At 37.2% G+C, this 23,055-nt stretch overlaps 1 protein-coding gene across 1 annotated transcript in view; it reads right to left on the reverse strand.

Moving 5' to 3' along the window:
* HCF109 (high chlorophyll fluorescent 109) overlaps positions 1–23,055 on the reverse strand; it is an 85,209-nt gene that overhangs the window by 45,964 nt on the left and 16,190 nt on the right. Inside the window, exon 4 of the mRNA XM_089787202.1 lies at positions 22,404–22,607. Within this exon, the coding sequence (XP_089643328.1) occupies positions 22,404–22,607 (204 nt within the window). The remainder of the gene's footprint in view (positions 1–22,403; positions 22,608–23,055) is intronic.

Here is a 23,055-nt window from a genome sequence, read left to right on the forward strand (position 1 = left end):
ATCCTTGAGAAAATGGCCATATTTGTGACAATAGTTACATTGAACCTTATGTTCAAACCATCCTAAGTTTGACTAGGGCCCTTCTACTGAGATCAATGAAATTGTTAAGATTTGTCTTTATCCTTATGAAAGGATTTAGCTACAAAGGCTTGCTCTGATGAGGAAAAGGTGGCACTACTACCAAACTATTGTTTCCAACATTCCTGTTACAAGAATTTGGTGCACAACTCGAGAAATTTTAGATCAACATTAGTGGAAGTAATGTTTTGAGTCTCTATAAAGTGCTCATAAGATTTAGGTAGTCTCTTCAAGGTGATGACTACCATATCTTCTTCCTCCATTTTTTGACCAATGGCTTACAACTTATCTCGGATGTCCTTAATCTTTGTGAGATGCTCCTATAACTGTAAGGACATGTTTATCCATTATGATGGAAAACAACTAGTTATTTAGGAGAAGGCTCCGCTCTTATCAGATGTCTCGTGAAACTCCTTTAGATCCCTCCAGATGTCTGAAGCTGACTTGCCAGAAGGAATTTGAGGCAATTGGTCATTTGTAACAAAGAGCTTGAGAAGCATGAAAGCTCCTCGATTCCAACCATCAAACTTGTCCCTGTCTGCTTGGAATGTGGTTGGACAAGTATTTGTGCCCGTAACAAGCTCATCCAAGCAGCGATATTTGAAGATTGTCAGCATGCGTTGCTTCCAAGTGTTATAACTTTTGTCATTGAATCTTTGATTACCTTCGAACATTAAGTTGATCGATGATGCCATCTTGCATGTTTCCCAATGCACAAAAAACAAAAAACAAAGAAGAGGCGATAACACAAAATCTGAAACACATGCAGAAAATAGAGGCAAATGCAAGTACAAACTTCAAAAAAATAATGAACTACAACAAACATGGATTTCAAGAAAAAAATCCAACTGACCTAGAAAAATTTGACAGACCCAAAAGAGATCTCAAAAAATGCGAAAGGAATCTAGAATCAAAGTAAAATTCCACCTGATCACAATTTGTGGCATGGAAAGTGAGACATCTAGAAAATTCTAATGACAACCTAGTTAAGATTTCGAAAAACCCACCAAGAATTTCCAAATAGATTTTAAATCCAACACATAAAAAGAGTTTTGAAAGAAATACTAGCCGTCTGCAACAAACTTCAAAAAGTGGCAAAAATAAGCACTAGTTGTAGAAAAACAACCATACAAGGTCAAAATTGCTGAAGACAACTAGAAGAATGGTCAAAAAAGATGAAGGTTGTTCGATACTAAAACATGATAGAAAGAAAACGACGAGATTTGCCTTTATTCAAGTTAAAATTGGCCAGGCGAGATTCAAAAAAGAAGGCCCCGCGAATTGCAAACAATGGCACCAATCTTGACACAAAAACCCTAGTCTAGTTTGTGAAAAACAAAAACTACAAAAAGCAACCCAAAATAAATTCAAAAAAATCTAGCAAATAATTTCATTAAGGAAATTCTTAAATTTTCGAATTGATACCATATTACTAGAGAGCGGTTAGTAAATACTTTGTTGTTAATTAAAAAATGATCGAAGAGATGAATATAAAGAATTTACAAGGTTACAAGATTAGAAAATTTCAAATAAGAAACTTAAGAACGATCTTATCTACAAAGATTATCAAACATTACAATGATGACCATTAAAGAAATTAAATAGTATTCTAATATGGTTTTCCAAGTCATGTGTGAATATTCTTTGTCATCTAGGCTAGATCAAGTTGAAAATTTCTGTCCATTAGTCTCTGCCAACTGTGTCCTGAGAGATGAAATTGGTCTTTTTGAGTTGTTGAAATTGCAATTCAAGTTGAACTTGTTACTTCAAAGCAAAACTGTACAATTTGGTAAAGCTGCAAAACTGATTGAAAAGTTTCACTGTTATGAATATTAGTCTTCCAAAATCCAAAGAATTTACTGCCAATGTTTGTGGTTTAGATTGTGTATGTTTTTTGCATCACCATTTCAGATCATTCTCTGTTATCCATCATCGGGATAATAGAAAGCTCAAGGAGTAGGAAGTTTGACTGTGTTCATTAGTGGAGGTCTCATGTGCCTTTGCATGTATGCACGTTGATCTGAAGTGATTAACTGCATTTGTATTTCCAAAAGTGAGGTTCGATATTTTAATGATATTCCCAGAAACGCAGAATTCTCAAGCACTCTTGGAAATATATACAAGCCTGTTTACTAATTCTGCAGGTCCACAAAGATACAAAATATTACATTGTGTGATCCAACAATGGCTGTGCATATATTGATTAATCTAGCTTCTACCTACCTTTTCAAGGTTTGCAAAAAAAAGTATATATGGAAATAAACCCTCATAGAGACTTACAAGGTGCTCACAAATGTTCCCAAAGTTGCAATTTGCATGTCTACTCCCACTATCCTAGAATACATTATGGTTTAAGTTTCAGTTAATACTTGTAAGTCAATACTCGGAATAATTCCAAGGCAATGTTTCCATTTACACACTGAAGCTCAAAATACAATGAAAATGTTGAAGAAAGGGGGTTTCAAATCTACTTTGTGCTTCGCCTGTGAGAAATTGTAAATGTGTACCATCACTTCAAAATCTCACCAATATATACGTGCAAAAGTATAATTCACATATGCAATGAAAAAGTTCAATAGCATAATAATGGGGATTCTGGATCTGATTACTAATTTTGCATAAAAGTTGCAAGCATGTGTTAATTTCCAGCCATGCCACAACGATGTAGACACAAGGCAAAATTTATTTATATCAAGCAAATGGACAGACTTGAAATGAACATTTGTATTTTAAGTTGCAAATTGCATACATGATCTTGCTTCCTGAAATTCTGCACATATTCAAAGGCAAATATAAAAATCAGCCACTACTATTTTGCAAGGTTGCTCAGGGACGAGGGTACCCGTATGGGTACTGGTAAGGCTATTTTCCAAAATAGAAGATGGGGGGATTCTTGGGTATGTCAAACTTTATTTTTCATTATACTTATAAGAAAATCTGAAATTATAAGTCATGACAATGGTTGTTCAAAACAAGAACATTGATAAAGTTTGCAAATGTAATGTATTGTTTTCAGTTTCAGATTTGTTATATGTTTGTAATAATACTATATGATAAATGTTTAGATGCATAACAGAGAATGCAGACTTTAAACATGAACAGCAAGATCATAAATTATATGACAATGACATTGCAAATGATAAACTTCTGATCTGAACAGTGATAAAGTGTATTGTTAATCAATATTGTATAAAAGTTTCAAACTGATTAGGTATTGAGTTAAGCTAGATAAACAACAAGCTGATACACAAACAAAAAACCGAAAAAAAATTCAGAAATCTTAATCAAGGTCCTTAGCTACGATGCTCTCCACCGAGTACCTGGTACTTGGGTACATAGGTACAGGTACCAGGGTGTGGTACGAGTACCCATGCAACCTTGCTATTTTGTAATGCCTAGATGCTTGAATGCACATTTTCATATAAGTTTCAAACTGCAAACATGATCTTACTTCTCAAAATCCTTCCAGCATACAAAGAAAGATTCCGAAAGTACTTTATGTATAGAAAATGTAGGTTCCCATACACGTTTCTATATAACTGCAAATGCAGCTTTTCAACTTACACCCTGCAGACAATCAAAGAAGAGGGAAAAGCTTATTTTATAAAAATTCGGAACTATACAACAATACAGCAAACTAAATCTGGGGTTAACTTCCGTGCACAAGAGCAGCACATACAATCATGAATGTATTCCCTTCGTACACCATGATTGCAGCATATAGATAAAATAAATTAGTTAGAGTTTTATAAACCTTCCAGAAAAACCTTTGCTAACGTCCTTCTAAGTCTGCACCAAAATGGACCATTTGGAATATTATACAGATAGCCATCAAAGTATGATGGAAAGAAGATTTTCAGATGTTACTGTTGCAACCACACAAGAAGAGATGTAGTCAAAATATGGAAGAGATAACTACTCAGAGGAATGTCATCTTATCAGAGATTCAAAATGCAGATCTAAATGCCATTAAACGTAGAGGATAGGGGATTTTGATCAGATTGCAATACTGTAATAGCCATGTGGGAACTTAGACAAGAATCCTTGATTATTTTAAATGTTTTACTCCCTGTGACAATTTTCTCTCAGCCTGTGTCAAAATGGCTATGAAGTGTTTAATTACAGCTTTCACAATAAATTTGTTAAGAACATTCCAACACATTTTAAGCAAATGTCATTGGTAGTTGCAAGACTGAATCCCACAACACCATACTCACAGCCTGTAAGAGGATATAGACATCCATCAAAGCTTATATTAAATTAATCATATGGAAATTGAAACAATTTTATTCGATTGCTATAGCTACAGTGCATATAAGTCTAAAAAGTTATGTAATTTGTTTAAAACAAATGTGATTCGTGATAATGTGTTTTCCTGAAATGCTTTGATTGCATTTGCAAAAAATGAGTTCTTTGAAAAGGCTTTCAATTTTTCCAAGCAACTGCATTGGCATGTGTATGTAAAATCAATGCTCATGACCCTTGCCAGTGATTGCATGACCTTCACTAGGTTGGGAACATAAATATGGCAACTGAACCCTATAAAATACATGCAGGGTCAAATGAGCCACAAACTCTGGTATGTTTGACAAAATGCCTTGTAAAACGGTCACCAGCAGATTTGGCATACAAAACATTTAATAAAACATCTCCAATATTTTAATACCCAAAGAAAACATGCAATGTGTTTGACAGTTCACTCACTAAAATGTGGTATTTTGGGTGCAAAGGTTGCAGCTCCATATCTGAATATATTTTAATAATATTGTGCTATAAAAGTCAAACCATAAACTACTGTGTCCATTCTGAGAATGGGTTAAATGCTGCTTAGTTTCAAAAACAAACAAGGTACATGGGTTGCTCTACAGAAATTAGAGGAAGGCTGCATAATGTTATCAAATGAGTGCAATAATAAGAGACTCCCTCCATCATTCATGTCATCATCTTTTCAGGCCCCAAATGAAGCAAATATTTTAGGAGGATATGACAAAAACAGCAGTATCTCAGCCACATATACTTGAATATGCCGTGACCATGCAATAAGAATTTCCAACAGAAAAGTTGGAATACAAGAAACAAGAAGAAAACACTGGAATTGGGTGTATCTATAGAAGAGTTTCATGTGGTTGATCAAGCCTAGAAACTCTGGAACAGGGCAGGCCAATTCATGGAGATGTTATAAGGTATGCTACAGATGCCCGAACCCTCTAAAACATATGCAGTGTCAAATAAGACACAAACTGTGATAAGTTTGACAAAATGCCTCGTAAAACACTCACCTGCAGATTTGGTATATAAACCATTTAATAAACCATCTCAAATATTTTTATACCAAAAGAAAACATGCAATGTGTTCGACAATTCACTCCCTAAAATGTGTTATTTTGGATGAGATGGTTGCAGTTCCATTCATGATTATACTTAAATAATATTTGTTTGCCCTGTAGGGACTCAGTTAATGCATACGAGCATAAATAGTAATGTAACAGAAGAACAAAGAACATAAAGCTTTAAAGAACTCACAAGCTTCTTATTTGATTTATCAAATGCTTACAGGGTCTACAAAAATAATGACAATGCCAGCAATCACTCTCATATGGTATGATCTGATGATCCCTCTAGGGTGTAAATACATAACATATAAAAGGGTCAAAGGGCGTTGTGACCATCCTAACTACCTACCCCTTCAACTAACTAACAAGTACTAATAATTCATAATTATCCAACAACATCATACCCCCCAAAAAAGGAAGTCATCTCCTAACGAAAAACAACAAAATAGTCATCTGATGAAAAACAACAAAATAGGTACAATGACAAAACTACACCAACTATGCAAAAACAATCATGACTAAGTAGGGGGCTATGAGGGCATCTCTGACGAAGAAGATGTCAATAGAGGAGTGGGTACCAACCAAGCTCGCAACTGGTAAACCTACTTCATGCACAGCTTTAGGTCCCCCTCAACCACCAATTGTCACTCCATAGTTGTTTTGACCATAAAAATGGCTTCTAGAATTTCCTTATCTCTTTTTTCAGTTGTCTCCATGGCACTAGCCAAGCAAGTCTCAAACATGGACCACTTTGTGCCCTCCTCCAGTTGTGCGACCATAGTTGCCTACTTTGCCTACAATTGTGCCATCATAGCGGCCTTCTCTACCGACCCACGCAACCCTCTCCTGAGCCAACTCATCCCTCTGTTGACCAAACTACTCAACCTCTTGGAATTGGGTGAATAAATCCTCATGAGTAGTCACTACTACCAATCATTGGACGTTAGCCCTGTGCAACATGTTACTCATAGTAACCCTCATGGAAGGTCTTCTCGATCTGACTCAATAATGTTTGGACTCAACTCTCCACACCCTGTCAAAGATCCAACTCTCCAACATATCCAAAGTCTCTGTGGCCAGCCAACCTTGAGACTCAAAGCATTGGCAAAACTCTCAAGTACAAACTCCAACAGTTGCTCCATCTATCGCACCACCACCATGTGACCTTGTGATCGGACGATGGCCACTATCCTCCTTGCTCCAACAACCATCTCTACGAGAGACTTCTCTAAGTCACTCAACTCCCTCAAAGGCTTGGGAATGTCTACATCATGAGGAGTCACTACCAATTGCCTGACCGGTGAACTCTCCCTCTCCATCTCCCTCACAACAAGGGAACTCTCTCGCTCCAGATGAACTATCTTGTGAGGGGTATCTCACGTTGCAATGAGAGGATAGCGGTTCCAACCGCTACCTTAGGGTGTCATCTGGAAACAAGTGAGCCAAGTGCTCATATTTGTCCAAGCCTATAATGAAGTACAACCGGCAAATAGCTTTGTCCCTGTTGGTTGCTCTACCTTTTTACCAACACTGACCAACATCTCTACCACACCATCCTATGGTGCCTCCTTACATGTCTATTGCCCCATGGCTACCAACTTGGTCTAATCTATCACCACCGCCTTAGCCTCAACCACCTCCAACACCTCACTGGGAATCTCCTCCTATACTAACTCCAACTCCTCAGAAACATAAACTACCTCTATGGGCTAAGTAATTGTACCCACAACCAACTCTGCTACCTCTTGCTCGGGCAGTGGGGCGGTCTCTGTTATGTACCCAAAGATACTATGAAAATTGGGGCCCTTACTTGCCCAACTCTGAGTATTGGGACTGCTAACATCGTGGCACCAACTAATGTAGGTGGTGCCAATAAGGTTGATCCTAAGAGAAGCAGGGGAGTAAACAGAACTCTCTCTATACCACCACTCAAGGGTGTGGGTGTGGTCTCTCTTGCAGCTACCCTTGAATCTAATGTCTATCCCTCATGGCTCTCTCCACCAAACACCTCGAACTTCCTCCACTTGCTCCAAATGTCTCACTCGAGTGCTCCCAACCACTATCAACATTATCGTATAACTCAAACTTTGATACCACCTAGTGCTTCCTCTTTCGTCTCGTCTACGCACCACCCATGTCCATCTGCCACCAGTATAGAATAGATAGTATAGTAGATGCAACGCAATCTTGAGACTTTATCTCTAGTGTGTCATAGGCATAGTAACGAGAATCGCCCAAAAATCGCCTGAATCGGCGTTCCGCGACCCAATTCATCCTGGGCGATTTTTTTTGAATCGTGAATTGGTATCGCCGAATTCTGGGCCATGAATCGCCTGAATCGCCGATTCAGGCGATTCATGTAAAAATCGCCAAAATCGCCTTAAAAAATCAGCTGTGAATCGCCCACGGCATGTAAAAAGGGAAGTTGAAATTTTTAAAAAAAATCACTTGTTTTTTTCACTTTGTTTTTGACCTATTCTCTTTGTTATAACCCTAAAGGGCCTTCTATTTGTGAAGCATGAGTAGAAGAGAGGAAAAGTGAGAGAGAAGAAGAGAAAAGAAAAGCCATAGGTTTCCAACCGGCAAGAAGGAGGAGCACCAAAGAGATCAGCAAGCCATTTGGGGAGCCCATCAATTGCTTTGGGAGCATTAAGGAGCCAATATCAACACTCCTCAACTCATTTGCAAGAGGTAAGTGCTTTTTTTTTTTCTTGCATGTTAGTGTATTATGCATTTTTTGTTAAATTTTTAGTGTATTATGCGTTTTTTGTTAAATTTCTATAGTTTTCAAGAATTTTAGTGTAAATCTTGAATGCTCTTTACTTTTACTAAGTTGCAAGCTAGGGTTTGTTGTTTTCTAATTTTTATTAGCTTCAAACTTTGATATTTTACATAAAAAAAATTATTGCAGCAGCCTTTGCTCTCATTTTTCGCAAATTCCAATGGGTAAAAAAGATGAATGTTGGAAATATAATGAAGAGTTTCCTGGAAGAACCAAATATCAAACAAAATGCATGTTTTGTAAAGAAAAAATAACTTCCGGGGGTATTTATAGATTGAAATTCCACATTGTTGCTATACCTAGACATGATGTTACAGTTTGCACTCACCAAACTCCTGAGGCAAAACGCACTTGCTTAATGGCATTAGAAAAAATTGAAAAAGAAAAAGCAAATAGGAAAATGCAAGTGCAAAAAGAAATAATTGTTTTTATTTTTTCCTTATTTCAGATAGATGGTGGCAAATGTTTGGGGCCATAACCCCAAACCTTCAAAAAATTGCCATTCACATTCTGAGTCAGCCGAGCAGCGGTTCTGGATGTGAGCGCAGTTGGTCCATGTTCGAGCACATGCACTCGAAGAGGAGAAACAGGTTGACAGTGCAGAGGTTGAATGATCTTGTCTTTGTTCATTACAACCTTCGTCTTAGGATTAGACAGATTTTGGGCGCTGACTCCTCTCCGATCATTCTAGAGGAGATTGATCCAGAATCAGAGTGGATCACAGAGACCGTGGACCCAATCTTCACTGAGGAAGACCGCGCGTGGGTTGACCAGGTGGATGTAGAGGCTGAGGCTGTGGCTAGGGCAGAGGAGGCAGCTAGAGCACGTTCAGGCATTGGTAGACGCACACGCGCACGCACAGACGCAGGCCCTAGCGACGTTATTCATGAGCCCATTGCCCATGCAGGGGACATGGCTCGGCGGTCCTCTAGGACCTACCTTACACGCCTTTCTCATAGGCAAACTGGATACTCAGAGGCTGAGGTTGAGGCTGCAGCAGAGCTAGAGGATGATGATGAGGATGATGAGGCTTGCGCTGGAGCCTTGTTTTTATATTTTGTTTACACTGTATAGATATTGATAGTGATACTGAATCACTGATAGACATGTTTCAAACTTTCATGGATCTTCATCTTAGATTTATACATACATTTATGATTTGATGTCTTATAGATCTTCATGATTTCATCTTACTGATTCTATGATTTGAATCATTATGATCATTTGATTTTTATTTACTTCAGCTAGCATACAATTTACATTTTAGTACATAATGATAACATAGTTACGTATGTGATGGATTTTATGTTTCATGTTTATGTATGTTAGATTCTATTTGATGATGTTATAGTGTTTTTAAGTTATATTCAATAAAGGGTGCATGAAATAAGTCTTAAATTGTTAAAATCTTTACATTTAAAGGGTTTTTTCAAATTTGCCGATTCACCGGCGATTCACCCCCGATTCACGATTCGATTCGGCCGTGCCGATTCCGATACGATTCCGATTCACGTTACTATGGTCATAGGGTATCTGCATGTGGGTGGCTTCGAGGAAGAATCAATAGCATAATGTGGCATATAGAACGTCTTGTGCTAAGCACCATGAACTCATACATCATCTCAGCCAATATGGACACCCAATCGTGTACAATGTCATTCCTAATATCATTCATCAAGATGATCTGCGGGAGCACAATGTTAGAGGCTCTACTAGATCCCATGAGCCTACTCTTAACAATGTCTACAAGACACTGCCACACCAAGTGTAACAAAGGACTTTTTGATTTTGCGGCTCTTGGAAGTGTTGGCTATGGAATCCATCTCTACTAGTGTTAATTCTCAAGAAGTTATCTTTATTTAATTTCTCCTTGTCATATCTAGACATCTTTTTCATCTTGGTATCAATCTTTCTCCCTTTTCTTCCTTGAATGTCAAAAGCTCTCATAAAGTCGACTGCTGAGAAAGTCATGGTGAGGTTGTGCCCAAGATATTCAAAACTTCTCTATTGGTTGTGCCTGGCAAAGGTATCTATCATCATCCGGAGCACTCTTTCATAATCTTGAATGCATAAAACCAACATCTAGATTGCTCAATGCACCTTTGCATGTCTTGTGTTGCTTTGTAATATCATTTGCTAGTGTCTCCCCCACCACTTCCTATACTCCAACCCATTTAACCCTTCGAATGTGGCATTTTGTAGTGTGATATTATTGTTAAAGATTGTAGCTGAGATAGAAATCTTTATCTCTAGAAATATGGACATTATTACTGTTATGGTCACCTTTAACTGAAGAAGACATTTATGATAATTATTGTAATATAGAGACATTTGTTTTGTGATATGCATATGGAAATATAAAGTCATATTTTGGAAATTAAAGATCAGTTGTAATCTGGAGAGTCTCTCTATTTGTTATATATATATATATATCAAGCGAAAAGCATTGTACACTTGAACATTTTTCTCTATCCATAAAGTGATATTTTGTTGTGTGGTTGGGTTTTTCCCTTTACTTTGGAAGGGCTTTCCTAGGGTATCTTCTAGTGTTTATTGTATCTATTATGTTTTACTTATTGTTGTTTATCATTTATTTCTAGGCAAAACATCAACATGGTGTCAGAGCCAAGTTGGATATCAGCAATATAGGAATGTTAAGTATATAACTAAAGTCCATGGTGAAAGTTTGTTGTGAGTCTTGCAAGCTTGTCATGTTGAGAGATTACATGACAACATCATGTTAAGAGAGTTCGTGATGTAAGAACCTTCCAGGCTTGTCATGTTGAGAGATTCCATGACATCATCACGTTAAGGGAGTCTACAATGAAAGGAGGTTGTGATGCTTGTAAGTTTTCATGTTGAGTGATTACATGAATTTTTTTTTTTAATGAGAATCTATGTGTTTAGAATTTATCTTTGACATTTTTTATTCCAGCCTTGCATGACTGTTTTGCTAAAGATCTATCTCTTGCTAAGAGGAAGTGTTGATAATTGTAGCTGCGATATAGATCTTAATCTTTAGAAATATGGACATTATTACCGTTATGGTCACCTTCAGTTGAAGAGGACATTTATGATAATAATTGTAATATTAAATATAAAGACGTGTCTTATGACATGTGTTGAAGCGTGCATATGGAAATATGAAGAGTCATGTTTTGGTAAATTAAAGAGACCTTTAGTTATAATGTGAAGAGTCTCTCTATTTGTTATATATCACATCAAGCAAAAAGCATTGTACACTTCAACATTTTTCTCTATCAGTAAAGTGATATTTTGTTGTGTGGCTGAGTTTTCCCCTTCATTTTGGAAGGGTTTATCTTCTGGTATTTATTGTATCTGTTATGTTTTCTTTATTGTCTTTTATCATTTATTTTTGTGCAAAACATCAACAACTATCTCTATGAGCTTGCATCTGTACCTTTTTCTTTAGCTTCAGCTACTTCTTCTTGCTTGAGTCTGTATTGATTCTTCCTACAATCTTAACACCTAAATGCACCACTCTTGAATCTTTGTTCATTCCAATAGAGCTACTTGATGGTGACTGTAACTGCTTCTTCCAATCTTTCTTTCTTGCTGCTCCAAAATCCATGCAATAACTATTAGTTCTTTGTGTAATGCCTACCCCTAGTTGACTTTTCTAATTGTATTGTCAGATTCTTTTAGGCCGGTTCTGAGATTATGTTTTATGATTATAGGTACTTGGTTACCGGATTAAATAAAATTTTATTTCATACTCAGTTGATTTATGCAATGAGTTACTTAGTTATTTCATGTGTTCAGGATTATTTCTATGATGATATATGTATGTTTATACATCGATTTCAGTTATTGTATGATGTCAGTTAGATGAATGATTTATATGGAGTTTTATGGATAATTACCCCATACTTGCCTGTGTATGGTGTACATGTATGTTTTACTTTATGATTGATGTTCCTAATATGGTTGAGGGAGGGAGTCGTAGTCACCTGCTAGTCGGGACCTACACGATGTACCACTCCCCACCATTGCCTATTTAGTTTAGAACATATGAGTATGTACATGCGTGGATTTTATGCAGATTGCAGGTATCGGGTATTGACTCCCCTGAATTGCCAGGATGAGCGTACCCTATCGCAGTATCTCAATGGTATAAGTAGGGAGATAAATCTTTAGTCCAAATCCTAACCTAAGCTAATTGTCCTAGAAAGTAGGACAAGTATCTGAGTTGTTTACCTTCCAAATTCGTCAAGTGATGTGAATTTGTGATTTTGACCCTGGTGTTTGTTTATGTTCCTTGTCTTCAGTTGAGTTGTCATATTTAGTCTTGAGGGTCTGTTGTGATTTTCTGTTATAAATTATAATCAAATCAAATCAAAAGAGTTTTTAATGATTTAATTTAATGAAAATTTTATAAAGAAAATTCAATACTTAATTATATTTAATTAATTGAGAAATTAGTTAAATAAAGGATTTAAATTTAAAGATTTTATTAAAGTTCTAATTTTGGCGTGTTAATATTTATTTGATTTAATAATAATTTATTTAAGAGTTTTATTTAAATAATTAAATCTAAATAATATTAGTAGTTGAATTAATAAATATATGTCAAAATGTCTTACGAATTAATATGAGAGAGAAAGCATTGATTTAATAAAGCTTATTTTAATTGAATTGCAAAAAGTTGTGCATGGAATTAAAATATAATAAAATAATAAAAGAAAAAGGGGTTTTCACGTGATTGCACAATCGAAGCCCTAAATTGGGGAAAGCTCTTTATTAGGAAATTAGAGCTCATTTCTTCATACACAGGTTTGGAGGAGCCAATTTCCAGGAAGAGGGTTTTCGAAAGAGAGAAAATTCTACGTATTTGGTATTACAATAATAGATAAGACGTCTATTATTAGTTAATGGTTATCTTATAAATATCTTTAGCTTTAGTTTGCTTTCGTTTTTTGCTTTCTCTGGAATAGAATATTTCTATTCTTTACGATCGTTTCCTAAGGAAACATCGTCTCATTCTTTTGTATAAATTGACCTCTCGGTCTCTGTTAATAACAAGCAAGTATTTACCAATTACCTCGTAATATGGTATCAGAGCTAAATACTTAAAAAAAAATTCGGAAAAATTTATAATTTCTTCTTGAAATTATTTGTTTAAATTTTTCCAAAAATTATTTCAGCTAATTTCTCCAAAACCCACCTTGGGTTTTCTGCTTGGAGAAATTCCCGAATTACGGGTCTGCAAATCGCGTGGAAATCGTGGCCATTTTTTACCATTTTGTGACTGGTATATACAAATCGTGATTTCTTTTGACCGAACTCCTCTGCAAATCACAGCTTCATGACTGGAAAAAAGCATTTTTTGGAGGTCTGTGTATGGTCGGCCCGCATCTAAAATTGACAGGGAAATCGCGTTTTTTGCAACCCGCGCGATTTCTTCTGTTTTTTCCTGCAAATACAGTCGAGACCTTCACCCAGTACTTGTCGCCTCTGCAATCCCACCTGTTCTTAGTCATTTTTGAAGCAGATTCGACCATTTTTCATCAAGAAATCTGTAATTTTTTCAAGCTTTTTTCAGCTAGGGCCGTTTTTTTCGAAACCCTAATTTTTGGGTCGAAAAAATATTTTGTTTGCAGATTCTTGATGGGTTTTTCGAGAGCTCAACTGGGTTGTCGTCCGTTTTTTCTGGGTACCTCGATTTTTGTGCCTCGATTTTCGGGCCAACGGATTCAGAAAACGACAACAGATTCCTTTTGGGTTTTTTGAGCTCTCTTCTGGGTCATTCTCTGATTCTTCTGGGTCTTCCGTATTTTTGCCTCGAAAAACATGCCTTCACAAATTTTCACAATTTTTTATTAAAAAACGTGCCATGGCATCTCTGACAAATATTCTGCTCAAGCATAATTCCAAATTCAATGGTCGCAATTATGGAACCTAGAAGCAACACATCATCGCAATCTTCGAATATCGAAACACCGATCAACTTGTTCTGGGTGTTAAGCAGTGTCCGACTTCTCCGGGTCCTGATCAAGATACATGGGATCTGAACAATCGAGAGGCAGTAATGCTTCTCAAACTCTCCGTAGCTGATGACCAGCTTTCTCAGATTCCATCCGGCAAGATAGCGGCCCAAATCTGGACACATCTCAAAGGTCTTCATGAGACTTCCGACAAGAGCAGAGCCTTCTTTCTGAAAAACACTCTGTTTTCTATTGTCATGGATGAGCGCACCTCGCTCCAGGCACAACTAAATCGAATTCAGGAAATCCGTGATCAGTTACTTGCCATCGGTCGCAAGATGGAGGAAGAGGATATTGTGGTAATCACTCTTCGGAGTTTACCAAATTCCTATGAGCATTTTATCGACTCTCAACATCACATCTACTGGTGTTGATCTAAAGTTCACTGATCTCTGCACCCTGCTACTTCAGCAAGATCGGTGGAAACAACAGTTCAGTAGCAACTCCAGTTCCACCTCCACTGAGCAAGCCTTTGCTGCGAAATCCTTTCAGAAGGATAAGGGCAAGTTTCAGCAACCATCTCAGCAGAAGTCTTCTGCTCCAGCATCCGATGGTACCAAAAAGAAGAACATTCAATGCAACTATTGCCACAAGTATGGTCACATGAAGGTTGCATGTCGGAAACACTTAGCTGCCCAGTCTAAGCAATCAGGTTCGCAACCCAAAGCGAACAGTGCAGAGCACACTGAGCAGGCGGAATCTGCCTTTTACGCCTTCATGGCTAAAAGACCCGCAGATCATGTGCAGTCATCTGCCTGGTACATTGATTCAGGTGCTTCTCGACATTTCACTCACCGCAAAGACTAGTTTACTGACTACCAACCTTATTCAGATTCTGTTATCTTTGGTGGTGGAGAAGAGTACACGGTTGTTGGTAAAGGCAACATTCAAATTCAGTCTGTTGGGAGGAAGCTCATATTCCTTGATGTGTACTACATTCCAGGGATGAAACTAAATCTACTCTCGGTCAGTCAGTTGTTGCGACATTCTCCACACTTGGCAGTCACCTTCAGTTCACATCAGTGCACCATCACTGATCGGGCGACTAAGTCTACTGTTGCAGTTGGTCTGGAGGATCATGGTCTTTTCAGACTTACTGATTCTGGTGATTCTCAAGACTTAGCTATGGCTGCTCGGCGATCTTCCATCAGCACACTTTGGCATCAGCGATATGCGCACTTAAATGTGCATTATCTCTCACAACTTGCTCGGGATGAGCTTGTTCTTGGTTTGCCAGAGATTCAAACCCAACACCTTGGAGTTTGTGACGCATGTCAGGCTGGGAAGCAACATCGCACACCTTTCCCCAGTGGCGATTCTTGGCGAGCTTCTCAAGTACTTCAGCTTGTTCATGCTGATATCTGCGGCCCTATGGCCACTCCTTCTGTTCTTGGGTACAAGTATTTTCTGTTGTTTGTAGATGATTTCAGTAGAAAATGTGGGTGTATTTTCTTAAAAAGAAATCTGATGCATTTACTGTATTTCAGAAGTTTAAACCCTTAGTTGAAAAAGAGTCTAGGAAATCTATTATTACTCTTAGATCAGACAATGGGGGGGAATTTTGTTCTAATGTTTTCTCTAGCTTCTTGGATAGACATGGCATCCAACGCCAGTTCACCACACCCCACACGCCACAACAAAACAGTGTAGTTGAACGTCGAAACAGGACAATCACCGAGATGGCTCGTTCCATGCTCGAACACAGACATGTTTCGAAGCGTTTTTGGGCAGAAGTAGTTATCACTGCAGTTTATCTGTTGAACCAGTCACCCACAGTGGCGGTCAAAGGTAAAACTCCGGAAGAGGCCTGGTCAGGTCGCAAACCCAGAATCAGTCACCTGAAGGTTTTTGGCTCTCTTGCTTTTGTTTGGATCCCTGATGCTTCACGCACCAAGTTGGATGCCAAGAGTCAGAAATAGATGCTTGCTGGATATAGCAGTCTTCACAAAGCCTACCGCCTTATTGATGTTGAGACATCTCATCTCATTTACAGCCGTGATGTAGTCTTTGATGAGCAGCGAGGACCATTCATGCCTGTTTCTCCTGTTCCTGATCCAGCAGACCAGCCTATGCAAGTTCATGATTTGGGAGTTCGGCTTCCATTAGGTCCACCTGATGGGAGGGCTCCAATAGCTCCTACAGCTCTAGTCCTGCCAGTGATACCTGTACAGACACCTCTGGCTTCTCCTGCAGGATCACCTCATTTTGAAGATGCTTCACCTGAGTTTGATCTAGATTCTTCTGATCAGGGTCCTGTTGATCAAGCATCTCCTAGTACTACTGTTGGTCATTCTCCTCTCCGACCTAAGTGGTGGGTTAAGACACTTGCTGATCTTCATGATGATGAGCTCATTGATGGGAGAACTGCTCGGAAAAAGAGCAAAACTACAGATTCTGTTAACTTTGCTCTTATGGCCAACATTCACAGTGTGTTTGAACCTCAAACATATTCCGAGGCTAAAAGAATTCTAGAGTGGGAACAGGCCATGCAATCTGAACATCAGAGCCTGCTGAAGAACAACACTTGGGTCCTTTCTGATCTTCCCCCACGAAAGAAACCCATTAGCTGCAAATGGGTCTACAAAATCAAATACAAATCAGATGGTACTTTGGATAAGTACAAAGCTCGTTTAGTGGCAAAGGGCTTTTCTCAGCGTCAAGGCATTAATTATGAGGAGACCTTTGCTCCTACTGCAAAGATGAGCACCATCAGATTAGTCCTAGCCATGGCAGCACAGTTTGGCTGGAAGGTCCATCAGATGGACGTAAAGAGTGCTTTCCTGAATGGTGATCTCCCTGAAGAGGTCTACATGACGTAGCCTCCTGGTTTCAAGGTTGCTAGTAAAGACCATCAGGTTCTCAGATTGGTAAAAGCTCTCTATGGTTTGAAGCAGGCCCCTCGGGCATGGTACATCAAGATTGATACGTACCTCACTGATCAAGGCTTCAAGAGGAGTTCTTCAGACTCAAATCTGTACATCAAGACTACTGACAGTGACATCATCCTTCTGGTTATCTATGTGGATGATCTGATCATCACTGGCAGTTCAGCATCTTAGATTCAGGGAATCAAACAACACTTATGCCAGTCTTTTGATATGACTAACCTTGGGCTCATGCATTATTGCTTAGGTGTTGAAGTTTGGCAACAGTCTTCTGGTATATTCATCTCTCAGTCCAAATATGTCAGGGCCTTGTTAGACAAATTCCGAATGCAGGATTTCAAACCTGCATCTACACCTATGGAGAAAGGTCTCAAGTTATCAGCCAAGTCTGATTCTCCTTCCGTTGATGATACTACGTATAGGCAACTAGTAGGCAGCCTCATCTACCTATCTGCTACTAGGCCTGATATCAGCTTCGCAGTCAGCTATATTTTACGCTTTATGACAGCTCCTAAGGCTGATCATTGGATGGCAGCAAAGCGTGTGCTTCGTTATGTGAAGGGCACTTCTGATTATGGACTTCTGTATTCTCGGAGTTCTAATCCTAAACTCAGTGGGTTCACAGATTCAGATTGGGCAGGCTCTGTTGATGATAAAAAGTCAACATCTGGATATGTGTTCAGTTTGGGTTCCGGTGCAGTCACATGGACCAGCAAGAAGCAACAGGCAATTTTTCTCTCTTCTACAGAGGCTGAATACAGAGGGACCGTTAAGGCAGGATGTGAAGTTGTCTGGCTTCGTCGGATGCTTGGGGATATGCAAATGTCACCAGCAAGACCGACTACTCTGTTTGTTGATAACGAAGGCATTATCAAGTTAGCACGGAATCCAGTCTTCCATGAACGAACCAAGCATGTGGATGTTCGTTGTCATTACATACGACAGCTGGTTGAAGACGGGACTATAGATCTGCAATATGTTCCTACCACAGATCAGACTGCAGACATTCTCACCAAGCCTCTTGGTCCTGATAAGTTTGTCAAATTCAGAGGACAGTTTGGTGTGTTAGATAGATTAACCATTAAGGGAGGGTATTACAATAATAGATAAGATGTCTATTATTAATTAATGGTTATCTTGTAAATATCTTTAGCTTTAGTTTGCTTTCGTTTTTTGCTTTCTCTGGAATAGAATGTTTCTATTCTTTACGATCGTTTCCTAAAGAAACATCGTCTCATTCTTTTGTATAAATTGACCTCTCGGTCTCTGTTAATAACAAGCAAGTATTTACCAATTACCTCGTAATATTTGGTGCGTTCGTTATTTAGCATCAGATCCAAGTAGGATCTCGTGTGCTTTGTGCAGTAGTTCTTGCATTGAAAATATTTGTCTTGTTCGTGTTTGTTGTGTTTCTGCTTTCAAATTTTAGTTTGAGTTGAAACCCTTATTTGTGAAGTTAATTGTTTTTCGTTTCGAAAACGACTGTAGACAAAATTGAGATTGGAAACCTTGTTTGATGAATTTGGGGATTTTGTATTTGGATGTGTTAAAAATTAGGATGTGGGTTATAAGAGAAAATCCGATTTGTTTATGAATTTGATTGTTCTTCGTTTTCGAAAAAAACTCTGTAAATAAATTGAAATTGGAAACCCTTGTTTGTTAATTTGGAGATTCATATTTGGAATTGTTAAAATCGGGACGAGGGTTTGGAAAAGAAATCAAACTTTAATATACAACGTTTGATTGGTTGTTTGTATTTGTCCTATTTGATCTATATTAGAATTTTATTAAAAATATATATATATATGACAATAAAAATTACCACAATAAAAATTTACTGTGAACTATTATCACATATTGCGTATTGGAAAACGTGAAATTTCGTATGAATTGTGGGGGTTAGGGGGGCACAGTGTTTTGTGTTTCTGAAAACATTTTTAAGAAAAAAATAAAAAATTAAGATGGTGGGCAGGGCCACCAACCCTCCACCCACCTTCCTCCTTATCTTCCCTCCCGCCATCGGCATTTAAGGCTGCGTGCAGCAGGTACTGCTGACGCAGACCTGTTGCAGTGGCAGCAGGGCTGCCACAGCACCCATGCCAAGCCTGCAAGCTCTAGATTTACAATGGGTAAGTTTGTTTAGTTTTGTTTTTTAGTTTTAAGTTTTTAATTAAATTTTATTATTAATTTTAATTTATGTTATTAAATTATTATTAATTAGTAGTATTAAATGTTATTTAATATTATTATTAATTGATATTTTATTATTAGATTAATAATTGTGTTATTAATAATTTAATATAAGTTATTTTATTAATAAATAAATAATTATTATCTTTAATAAATTAATGATTAATTATTAATGATTTAATTTCAATAATATTTAATTAAAGCTTTTTTTAATTAATTTATTATTAAAGTGTATTTGTACAGTATATTGTGAATTCTGATTTGGGGAAAATTTGGTAAACTTGAGTTTTGGTTGATAGTTCAATGTCATATTTAATTGACTTTTAATAAAAAAATTGAATCTATTATTCTTGTGAACTCAGAAACATTAGCAAATCAACACTCGGAAAATTTTATGATTTAGAAACCTTGATACTTTGAAAAGATGAAATCGTAACCTGTTTGTTTATCAAATCTTGTGTTTTGATAACGAATTGAACTATGAAAACAAATGTTTAAAAGACTCTAGTGAGATGTGTGGTTTTACATATGGGGTTTAATGTTTAAATGACTTTTTATGATTTGTTGAGTATTGAGACTCATGTGGACTCGAGAACTTTAGCAAATCTGTAATACTTGAAAATGAAAAATGAAAACTTGAAACCTTTAGTGAAAATTGAACTATTGTGTTTTCAAAAAACGTAATGAATTATAAAAGTTAATTTTGTATGTACTCTTTATGACGTGTGGTTTATTGTTATGGGTTTTAGGGTTGACTTAGTACTTTGACCAGTCAGGATGTTTACTAGAGGCTTGGGGGTTTAGTTCTGTGATGATGTTATAGCTTATTTTAGCTACGATCTTTTATACCCAACCATGGTGATGTGTCATGTGTGTTCTATGATGAGTTTGATCAGATGTTTTGTTGTGCTTTCCAATTTCTTGTGCAGAACTAAGGTGAATGATATGACTTTTCTGGTGTAACCTTTGAGTCTTCAATCAATTATCTTTGGATTGCTCTCTAGTTGCTTGTATAGGACTGAGGTGATTATCGTGATTTGGTTTTGGTTATGTTATAGGTTGGTATATGTGTACTTGATTTTGGATCAGTCTTATTAGGATGATTGTATTGGTGAATCTGTGATTTTGATTAGTGATATTTCAGTGCTTTTCAGTTGCTTGTTTTATAACTGATGTGTATTTTATGATCTTAAGAGATATTCTGCTTTTGCTAAGCTTAGGGTAGGTTATTTGTATGTCATGTTGGGAAGTGGTTTGCAATGGAAGCCGGAGCCATAAAGAGGTTCCCTAGGTAACCCATTGTAGGTTGTTTTAATAGGTGATAACATTTCATTAAATGGGTTTAAAATGAATTAATAAGATATCGGTGCCATAAGGTCACTAGGGATCAGAGTCCTAAGAGACTGCCATGGTAACTTTAGAGTTGACTCCTTAGTATGCCTTGTCTGTACGAAAGGACACTGATGTCGCATAGAGACACTAGGGGGGGGCGAAGTCCAGCGAGGCTGCTAGGGTAACCTTAGAGTTGGCTCATGCGATGGCACTTGTCCACTTGCATAGTAGATTTCCTACATGTCTTTGTTGCCTCTAGGTTTAGATGATACTTGTGTCTTGGTTCCCTTTGAGATAGTTTGCTTTCAGGTGTTTCCTTGACCTAGATGTTGGTTATGACTTGTGTTTTGATATTCGTATGGGAGTTGAGTTTATCTCCTCAACACGATGAGTGTGGGCCATTTAGGTTCTACGAGGTCGGGTGGTAGTGCATTTTTCTTATACCATTGAGATCCGACCATTGGATGTCGTTGTTGGATGTATCTGGGCATTTGATCCTTTCTGATCTTGTATTTCTGTTGGATGATTATTCTCGGTTGTATTGTACTTGATTTGTCATAGATCATATGAGATGATATATTTTATATATGTTGTATATTCTTTGAGCTTATCATACCCTGTGACTTGTACAGCGGATGATTAAGCATTTCTAATTATTGTCAGGTGGCATCTTATATAATTGTATATTGTTTAAAAGGATTTGTACTTGTAATAATTCTATGATGTGGATTTTGGTTGTGTTAGATTTAATATTATTAAACTTAAATGTGATTCTACGTCATGGGACCCTTCGGAGGTGTAATCTGTTTATGATGGTTGTATGTGAGTTATTGCTTCCGCTATTTTATCTCTTGTTGTTTTTGCTTCCGCTATATTATTTGTTGTTGTTTATTATCTTTAAAAGAAAATGTTTTACAAACTTAGTGAAACTTTAGGTTAATTTCTTTTGGGTTCCCTAGCGGGGCGTTACACTTTGTCTTTTTGTGCAAAAATATGAAGCAATAAAAGCTCGTTAAGTTAACTTGCGGATTTCCAGTGTGTAGGTGAATTCCTTTCTTTTCTTCCCCTTGCCACGGCCCTTCCTTACAGTATTATATTTGCCTTTTGCTTCCATCTGATGTTTCCTTTTTCCATAACTTGTAGGCACATCTTTGAATATAAACTTAGTAGGTATTCAACTTTTTGTATTTTTCTCAGGCTTTTATCTTGCTAGAATTCTCCTATAGGCTCACTGACTATGGCTATGTTGTAGACCTTAGCATCTCATTGTTAGTTCCCTACTGCTGCATTTCTTCCACCAGCGGCTCCATATTATCAGTGTTGTTTTTCTCTTAGGATGATGTATCATGCCTCCTATCCCCTTATGTGGCATGTTTGTATTGCTTTTTTTAAAGAATATTAATAAAAAATTATGTATTTTCAAAAGTTCAATTATTTTGCGAAGTTTTTACCCAGCTTTGGCTGAGTTCCAAGCTTTTAGAGTTTTTGGGCCTCCTAAAAGTTGCCAAATCCAAGGTTTGCAACAATAGGTTAATCTAAGCAAGAGCCTACAACACAACAATAAATTGTGAGCCTCTTATCTAGGAGGCATTGGGTTTGAGTCTAGTCAAACTTAATAAATAAAGTTTTTAATAATAATATCTTGGCTGCGGCCTCTTACCAATTAAAAAAAATAAAAACAGGTTAATTGAATTCTATTCATTGTAGATTTGTCATCCAATAATAGTGTGGGATAAAATAAAGAGATTTTTTTATCATAGCCATAAGTCCTTTAAAATAAATATAATAATAATATTACCTGAGCATCAGCACCCCCAACACCAGCACTGATTGTTAGACAAGCATTCTCTTTGTCATATTGTCCTGAAAGTAGCTTTGTTGATTCATAACGGTCCAGTGAGTTATTCAAGTCCTCAACAATTTCAGAAGCTTCGTCAAGGAATCCATAATCTACTGTCTGCATTTCCTCTGTTAGCTGTATTATTGTCTTCAGATCCTCAACCTGCACAAAATGGAATATTCAAACTAAAATTGACATTCAAGAAAGCATAGCAATTAAGTGCAGATGATCTTCACCACCTTAAAGAAAACAAATAGCTTCACAACACAAGCAAGAGAACAAGTCACAAAGAATTATGTTTTCATCAAAGAACTCCACACAGTAATAAATCACTAACACATTAAAAATAAAATTCAAATAGGAGGAAACAATATTAATTATTGAAAATGAGTCACATCAGTAAAACTTTCAATCGCAGTCATGAAACTGAGGATTTCCAAATGTATACATTCAGATAGGCTGTGAACATCCCAAAAATGAGTCACATCAGTAAAACTTTCAATCCCAGTCCCGAAACTGAGGATTTCCAAGTGTATTTATTAATGTGTCACTGTGACACAGTTATAAATCACTAACACATTAAAAATAAAATTCAAATAGGAGGAAACAA

Source organism: Cupressus sempervirens, chromosome 6 (genome assembly GCF_028749045.1).
Source record: "Cupressus sempervirens isolate cs-2001-9-10 chromosome 6, ASM2874904v1, whole genome shotgun sequence".
Taxonomy (NCBI): domain Eukaryota; kingdom Viridiplantae; phylum Streptophyta; class Pinopsida; order Cupressales; family Cupressaceae; genus Cupressus; species Cupressus sempervirens.